Below are 8675 nucleotides of genomic sequence, written 5' to 3'. Positions count from 1 at the left end.
ACATTGAAAAAAGAAATGAAGGAAGACACAAATACATGGAAGCATATACCGTGCTCATGGATTGGAAGAATTAATATCCTCAAAATGTCCATACTACCCAAAGCAATTTATAGATTCAACGCCTTCCCTATTAAGATACCAATGACGTATTTCACAGAAATAGAACAGACATTTCAAAAATTTATATGGAACCATAAACGGCCCCAAATAGCCGCAGCAATTTTGAGAAAGAAACACAAAGTAGGAGGGATACAATACCGCACATCAAACTCTACTACAAAGCCACCATACTCAAAACAATCTGGTACTGGCACAAGAACAGACCCGTAGACCAGTGGAACAGAATAGAAAGCCCAGAAATAAGCCCAGGTCTCTATGGACATCTAATATTCAACAAAGGGGGCAGAAGCATAAAATGGAGCAATAACAGCCTCTTCAACAAATGGTGTTGGGAGAGCTGGACGGCTACATGCAAAAAATTGAAATTGGATCATCAGCTGACACCGTACACAAAAATAAACTCAAGATGGATAAAAGACTTATATATAAGTCGCAACACCATCAAAGTCCTCGAGGAGAACATTGGCAGGAAACTCTCAGATATCCCATGCAGCAATTTTTTCACTGATATGTCTCCTAAAGCAAGGGACATAAAGGAAAGAATAAACAAGTTGGACCTCATAAAAATAAGAAGCTTCTGCACGGTGAAAGAAAACATCAGCAAAATGAAAAGGGAGCCAACCACATGGGAAAATATATTTGCTAATGATACATCAGATAGAGGTTTAATCTCCAAGATATATAAAGAACTCACTCGACTCTACTCCAAGAAGACAAACGATCCAATCAAAAAATGGGCAAAGGACCTGAGCAGATGCTTTTCTAAGGAGGAGATACAGAGGGCCCAGAGGCATTTGAAAGGATGCTCAGCATCACTAGCCATCAGAGAAATACAGATCAAAACCACCATGAGGTACCACCTCACACCGGTCAGAATGGCCATCATAAACAGATCAACAAACAACAGGTGCTGTCGAGGCTGTGGACAAAAGGGAACCCTAGTACACTGTTGGTGGGAATGCAGACTGGTACAGCCACTGTGGAAAGCAGTGTGGAATTTCCTCAAAAAGCTGAAAATGGAACTGCCTTTTGATCCGGCGATTCCCCTGCTGGGATTATACCCTGAGAACACCAAAACGCCTATAAAAAAGAACCTATGCACCCCAATGTTCATAGCAGCACAATTTACAATAGCCAAGTCTTGGAAGCAACCTAAATGCCCATTAGTAGATGATGGATCAAAAAATCATGGTACATATACACAATGGAATACTACGCAGCAGAAAGAAAAAAAGAAGTACTAAACTTTGCGACAGCATGGATGGAACTGGAGAGCATCATGCTAAGCGAAATAAGCCAGGGGGCAAAAGACCAATACCATATGATCTCACCTATAAGCGGAACCTAACCAACAATGCAAAGATGCAAGGAAAATATGACCAGCAACACTGAAAGGAAAAGAAATCAACAGAGACAAGAGGGAAAAGGGGCGGGCAGGGAAAGGGAAGGGAAGGGGAAAGTCAAGGAACATATAGCAAGGACTCATGGACAAAACCAAAAGGGAAGAGCTGAGGGAGGGAAGGTGGGAGGGGGCAAGGGAAAGAGGTGGGGGGAAGGCAGAGACAAATGTATTTAAAAAGTAAATAAATTAAAAAAAATAAATAAAATTAAAAAAAAAGAAAATGAATGTGGATGAAAATTAAAAAAAAGAAAATGAATGGATGTGAATGAAATGAATGAAATGAATGTGTATTCACAATGATAAATAACAAAAATCTATAATAAAAAATCCAGCTAACAAAAAAAAAAGACTGAAAGTATAATTTACATATCTCATTTTATGAAATTACTTTGTAATTTATATATTGAAAGGTATTACTTTTAATCAGCATCTACTGAAATCTGAACTTTATTTTATAAAGCAAACCAGAATCCATTTCTCTGCTTATTCTCCCCAACCCCCACTTCCTAACTGAGTTGTTTCCAGACCTTGTTCAAAGCTCACCTCCACTAAGACTCTTCTTCTGACATTCTGCCAACTGTTTGTTGAACATGCCCTCCATTACACTGTCCCTACTCTGTGCTTTCAGATCCATTTATAATCTGGAAGGGGCTGTGGGAAACATGAAAAAGTGAGGGATTTCCTGTGCTGGTCCACTGCATAAAGTCTTTTACCCTTCCCACAGCCCTGTGATGTAGATTTCTCCATTTTGCAAAGTAGAAAAGTTCAGTGGTTACATGGCACATTTCATGCTCACCACAGCTGATAATGGCAGGAGGAGGCCTCAGGTTCATTCACCCCACTTCACTCAGTGCATCTCTGGACAACAGCTGACTCCATTCTATCTTGGGGCTTGTGGGGAGATGGCTCCACCCACTCACCTTGTCCCTCTCCAAAACTTACACATCTAGATACCAAATGTCAAAATGAACAGACTATATTTTCCCCTAAATTTTCAAAAAGAAATCTTTAGAACTTATAGCTTAGGAATTAAGTTATACCTTGACACTTCATCCTAATTTTCCATCAATTTTTGGTTACTATCTTTGGATGTCCATTTGTATTAATTGCATTTTTTGTGCAAAAAGTGTGAAAATTAAATACACTAGGAATATTTGAAAATTATTTTTGTCATTGAGTTGCTAAATAGTATTGGGTAGCAAAAAAAAAAAGAAATTTCGTGCATTATCCTTTAATAATAGTATTGATCATGGTTCTAGTATGATTGATCTTTGGATAATTAACATTTTTCCTATGAACATCAGCATGTGTTTAAAATGTAATGGTTTACTACTAAATTATTCTGAACAAAAATTTTTAAAAATAAAGTTTTTTTCTGAGGCTTATAAAATATACTCTACTTCCTTCTTTCAAACTTTTTTGGAAAATGAGTGAATAATGGTTTTTCATTGTTTAACTCACTATAATGAAAAGTTCTGTTATTTCCAATAAAACTTGATAAAAATGACGTTATCATTTACTTACAAATAGATAACAATAAATCTAATACAACTTGATAAATGTGACATGTTATCATTTACTCACAGATAATGACTTTTGAAGGCAAGTCAGATACACCAAGAGACTGATCTTGTAATGAGACTATAAACTTTAATGAATTTTTTCTTATAGACATTTTTACATGATTTGAGTGAGAATAAAAATGAAGGCAATAGGGTTTCATGATGTCTCTGTTACTTGTAACATCTGAAGGCAGGAGTGAACTTCATGTCTAACTCATTTGCTGTGTTCTAGCACCCGGTACAGCATGAACAGACAGTGGTGGCTGAGTAAGAACTTGTTGAATGAATGACTTCCTCAAGAGTGTTATGTTTGATGCCACCTACTAAAGACCCAACACTAGGATTTTGTTTCTCATTAAGGCTTATTGTGCTTTGATCAATCACATTTAGGAGAAGAGAAATAAGTCTAGAAAATTCAGAACTGTATTATTCTTTTCTTAATTATGCCTCTGCAAAGCCAAAGATTTAAATGAATAAATGCCTAGTGTCTTTTAGAGTGTCTTCTCCCTGACGGTTGTAGAGCATACCTCCACTCCTGATCTGAGATGTGGCTAAGATAGCTGTCTTCTAATTAAGAAGGTGTTGGTCCTTTTGTGCACAGGACACTACCTTGGGAGTTAAAAGCCTCTTTGACTTCTGGAAAGAAAGCATGGTAACATTTTGTACAGAGTTGAGTCCTGTAGGGAAGAACCAGCAGGGACAAGTCATGTGGGGATGACTGTTGTTGCTCACACTTGGCAGCTGTGTGGCCACCACCAAGCCTGCCATTTCAGCTGTATGCTCAGAGGTCTTCAGGATTTCATATGACAGCCCTAGTTTCTTTCCTTGTGGGGGTTCAGCTCTGACCCTAACCCATACTCAGTCCTGTACATTACCCTTCAATTTCATCCTTATCAGGATGACTCCCTCACAGTTTGCCTGGGAGGGTTCCAGTCTATACCTGTCTCAAGGTGTAATCATTGATAGTGCTGCTTTCCAGTTTTACTTCCCACCAGTTTAGATGACAAATGACATGGACATTCCATTTTAGCACCCATTAAGCATGACTCCAGATTTATTTTTGACCAACAATTATCTATTTTTATTTTTTAAATTTAGGGTACAGCACAATACTTACCTACTTTTTTCCCTTTCCTCCTCCCACTGCTACAAACATTCTCAGTTTTTTATGATTTACCTTTTAATTTTTCCTATATTACTAGGTTTTGGTCTAAGCCCTGAGAGTACTTCCTAGTGACAGTACTTAGTTAAATTATTAAAGGACTTTGTGTAGCTCCAATAACTATATTCTTTGTGGTCATTTAGAAATTCAGGGCTGGCATTTAATGAAATATTCTGCAAAGACTACATTATAAAAGTGGTGGCAGGTGCAGAAGGTTGGTTATTTTAAATGTGTTTATGGGTGCCCTGGCTGGCGTGACTAAGTGAATTGAGCACCAGCCTGCAAACCAAAGGGTCGTCGATTTGATTCCCAGTCAGGGCACATGCCTGGGTTGCAGACCAGGTCCCTGCTTGGGGGTATGTGAGAGGCAACCACACATTGCTGTTTCTCTCCCTCTCTTTCTCCCTCCCTCCTCCTTTCTCTAAAAATAAATTAAAATCTTTTTTGAAAAATAAATGGGTTTATGAGTAAGGAAGACAATAATTGTTTTTAAATGTTCTATAATAATTCAACCACAGTGTATGATGTCCAGGCTCTATTTTGTTATCTACCTATTTGTCTATCTATGTATACATATATCTATCCATCCATCCATCCATCCTTGCATGCATGCATGCATCCATCCATCCTAACTATTTTAAGTAGGGCCAGCTTTATGCAAAAATAAAAAGCCAGCAATGTTCATTTTCATCATCTGTGCTGCCCAAAGCAGCTTCTAATGATTATAACGTTTCCCCCTTGGAGGTCACATGAATTTCCACAGAGCACCATTTGACAGATACCTTAACCTAAATGGAATGGTTCTCCTGGAAAGAACTCCAGACTGCAGAAGTCAAATGGGTAGAGGACAGAAAACATGTTAATGCTCTTACAATCACAGCACAAGCAAGTAGCTTCTTGCCCCACCAATTTATCAGATTATTCCTAATTCTCAATATCACACAGCTCCAAAGCTACACTTAATTTGATGCTTTTATTGAGCAAATTTATATGAAGCAATCTTTAAAATCACTGGCCCTGAGCCATATCTTCATCAAGACCCCATTTTTCTGTTAGTGAGCATGTTTTCTCTGATGTAGACAATTTCCTCATACTTTTTTGTAGACTCGCGTGCTGACAACATTATTCATGGTATGTTTCTAAAAGCAAAGAGGGGTCTGTTAGAACTGGTAGTTGACAGGTTAAATTTTCTGTACCCCTCTTCCCCAGACCCTTGAATCAGGATTCAGACAGAGTGACTGACAAACTTGAGAGGTCTGCTTCAAACAGGAGCATCTAAAAAGTTCCACTTAGAGAAAACTCACCGCTACCATTTTTCCATCTACAATTTGTCTTTTGATTGTTGTCTCTTTGCCAAGCCATTTTTGGACATGGACCAGTGAGTCACCATCTAATGTTATGATGCTCTATAAATGCATGAAGGAATCAGTTAGAAATAGCAATTCACTACATTCTAACCTACATAAAACTACTTTTTAATCTCTATTTTGAAAATTTTTCCTCCAAAATCCTCACATCAGTTCTTGTTATAATTTAATACCATCAAACTAGAAAAGTCTAAAGAGACTGGTCAATTAATATCCTCCTCCACCAAATGATACCCAAACTATTTGTGGATGACTGTTTTCCTCTATATGCTTTTTTATACAATGGCAGAGAGAGATCCAAAAAAAGTGAAAATGTTAAATTTTTGGCCCTGTTAAACATCAGAATGACTTGCAAAAAGATTGGCTTTGGAGATATACAACATTAATGAATAAAACAAGCCCTTACTGACTTGGTAATTAATCAAGTTAAATATGAATACATTTTTCACAACCACCTTCTTGTTTTTCCCTGACTGGGAAACATCAAGATGATTTGGTTCTTACCTTAACTTTCCGGTTGTCTGCTGTGGTTTCATCAAATTCTTCTCCTAGCTTGAAGGAGATCTCAAAATTCTTGAAAGAGCTCTCTGTTTTGATGCTCACCTTATCCCCATTGGCACTAATATTGATTGTTGGCTTCTCTAATGCAGCTAGGTGCCGGATTGTAACAGGCACTCCTGTAATGCAGAAAAAGCAGCAGCCCTTCTTAAAATATTTAGGAAGAAGTGCTAACAATTACTTTGGACGCAATTTAAAAAGAATGCATGCATCCCCCATTGAAGTTTTGGATGATGTGAAGTAATTTCATCAATGCTCTGTGATAGTTGGATTGAGCCAGACTCTCCACATCAGAGGGTATGTCTGTTAATTATACTTGTCATTTTGCAAAGCTAACTTCACTTTTTTGAGACTGTGCTTCAGCTAAAATGAATATTTGTATGGTGCCTTTCAGGTGATCAGATACTGGTATAAGAGATGTCATTATCCTCATTTTGGAGATGAGGACACAAGGTCCCAGAGAGGTAAGGAGGCTCACTCTAGGTGCTGTGTCTGGTGAGTAGCAGAGCTGAGACATAAACACATGTTTTCTAATTTTAAGAATTTTAGCATTTTTTCTTTTAAAAAAATCAAGAAATACAATTTTCAAAGCACCTAAACTACTTTAAAAAAAACATGACTTACAAAGTTCAAGCACCTGTCTCATTTGCAAGTTCAATCTCATCTTGCCAAGGAGGTGGCAAACAACCATTTGGCTGAGAACCTGACCTTGTTGTTCAGGTGGGGGCAGTCCATTATCAAACTTGACCTCTAAGGTGGTCCAGAAGAGCTGACTCCTCTCCCTCAGCATCAAAATCAGACTCATTTCACATTCAGACTATGGAAAGACATGACTGGTCTGACTGCAGAGAAGCAGTGTTAGACATGGGTCCCAGAAGAGGGAAGGGTGGTGTGGTTAAAGCCCAGGCTCCAACTTTACCAGTTTGGGCATGTTATCTCAATAGTGAAGTGTGCACAACTATAGGGCTTACCTCACAGGTGTGTGGGAGGTGAAGCAGAAGGACTTAAATGATAAGTGGCACAGAGTAGGTACTCAGCTGCTCTGCCCCCTTGCCTCTGCCTAAGCCCAGCTCCCAATCAACACAAATGTTTTTGCCAGAAGTCCCAAGTTCCTTAGATACCTGTAAATTTAAACTCAAAAGAGGTGAGTCTATGAATCCATGAAGAGATAGAAAAATATGCTTCTAATTAGTCCCTGAAAAGTTAATACTGATTATGAAAATGAACAAATATTATATTATGAGCACATTGACTTTTTATGTTGCATTGATCATTTTGGCCAAGTTCAAAAAAATTCTTGACTTTATATACAACTTATTATAGCAAGAGAGGTTTCTCTTAAGTATTAAAAATTATTTAATTAGGTAGTTCTTCTAGCATTATTAAAGAATAGTCCAAGGCACTGTAATTGATATTTTACACAACTTGGGTAGAGCTCAAGAGTAGATAAGGTTTGCATTTCTGAAAAATAGCAAATGGTGAGATATTTAATGAAGAAAAGTGTTTCATTTCTCCAATAAAAAATTAAAAATCTTCAAAATATTGTCTTAAAAATATCTTCCACAGTTATCAGAACTCTAAAAGTTAACCAACTGAACTTTGTTGGTTATTATTGCTCTTTCGAAGTTAAAATTTAAAGTAGACTTTGAAACAAATGTAGTTGATAAACTTAATTATAGATAGTTATTAGTATCTAAACATTTGAAGCTGGGAAAAGTTATATGAGGAAATTAGCTAGAGAAACTTTATGAAGGGGTTATTTTCAAAATATTTTTTCAAATATTTTCATTAAGGATAAATGGACTTAAATATATGAATAATGACCAGAAGGAAGTATATATGAATCTAGTATTGCCAAAAGAAAGATTATTACTAGTAATAAGAAAAAACAAAAGTAGCTACATAAACTTTGTTAGTCTCATGTGAATGTACTCTAGGATCACAAAGGACAGAGATTGCTGTAAGGTTACTCATGGTAAAATGCAAACCCAACCCCACCACAAAATGTGTGGCCAGTTTCCAAACCTTGCAGTGGTATTTCTCACCCAATTGTTCCAAGGATTCCTCAAAGTTTTCACTGGATTCCAGTTTCCAACTTCCCAAGAAGGGCTCGATCATGATTGAAAGCTTGCTGAGAAGAGGTGTTCACAACCGGAAGCCAAAGAAACGTAGGCAGCACAGTGTTACAGCATCTTCATTTAAAATGTATTTTCATCATGTGACTCTCTTGGAATGGCCAATATGTAGCAGCAAGATCAAAGAGTCCAAGCACCAGCGTTGACTCATTTTGTCTACCTCCAAATTAAGGAGCAGAAGATTAACATGTGAAGTTGAATTTAGGTCAATGATTATAGCTTCTGGCAAAGAGAGTTATACCCCAGGTCCACCTAATAAATATAACTTGTAGAATGGAAACAATTTTCCATAGATATCAGCCTTTTGAATGAATGCTTAGTCAACTCTGAAGGAATCCCCTGACAGATGTCTAACAAACAGCTGACTGA

At 37.4% G+C, this 8675-nt stretch overlaps 1 protein-coding gene across 1 annotated transcript; it reads right to left on the bottom strand.

The window, feature by feature from the left end:
- Nucleotides 1–5150: 5150 nt before the first annotated feature.
- On the bottom strand, nucleotides 5151–8675 carry LOC129088395 (fatty acid-binding protein 9-like). The gene is made up of 3 exons (XM_054595759.1): nucleotides 8217–8675; nucleotides 6118–6290; nucleotides 5151–5652 (listed from the first exon to the last, which is right to left on the bottom strand). Exons 1-3 carry the CDS (start codon nucleotides 8287–8289, stop codon nucleotides 5536–5538), a joined length of 363 nt encoding a protein of 120 aa, XP_054451734.1. The 5' UTR covers nucleotides 8290–8675; the 3' UTR covers nucleotides 5151–5535.

Source organism: Pteronotus mesoamericanus, unplaced genomic scaffold, assembly GCF_021234165.1.
Source record: "Pteronotus mesoamericanus isolate MK-2021 breed Mesoamerican mustached bat unplaced genomic scaffold, CSHL_Meso_final scaffold_54, whole genome shotgun sequence".
Taxonomy (NCBI): domain Eukaryota; kingdom Metazoa; phylum Chordata; class Mammalia; order Chiroptera; family Mormoopidae; genus Pteronotus; species Pteronotus mesoamericanus.
The sequence above is the reverse complement of the archived record's forward strand: the minus strand, read 5'-3'. Positions and strand labels throughout refer to the sequence as shown.

Excerpts from the sequence above, each read along its gene's own strand:
- LOC129088395 (XM_054595759.1), bottom strand. The coding sequence starts at position 8,289 with ATGATCGAGCCCTTCTTGGGAAGTTGGAAACTGGAATCCAGTGAAAAC. Across the intron at positions 6,291-8,216 it reads GGAATCCTTGGAACAATTGG|GAGTGCCTGTTACAATCCGG; the intron begins GTGAGAAATACC and ends TCTGCATTACAG. Across the intron at positions 5,653-6,117 it reads CAGACAACCGGAAAGTTAAG|AGCATCATAACATTAGATGG; the intron begins GTAAGAACCAAA and ends ATGCATTTATAG.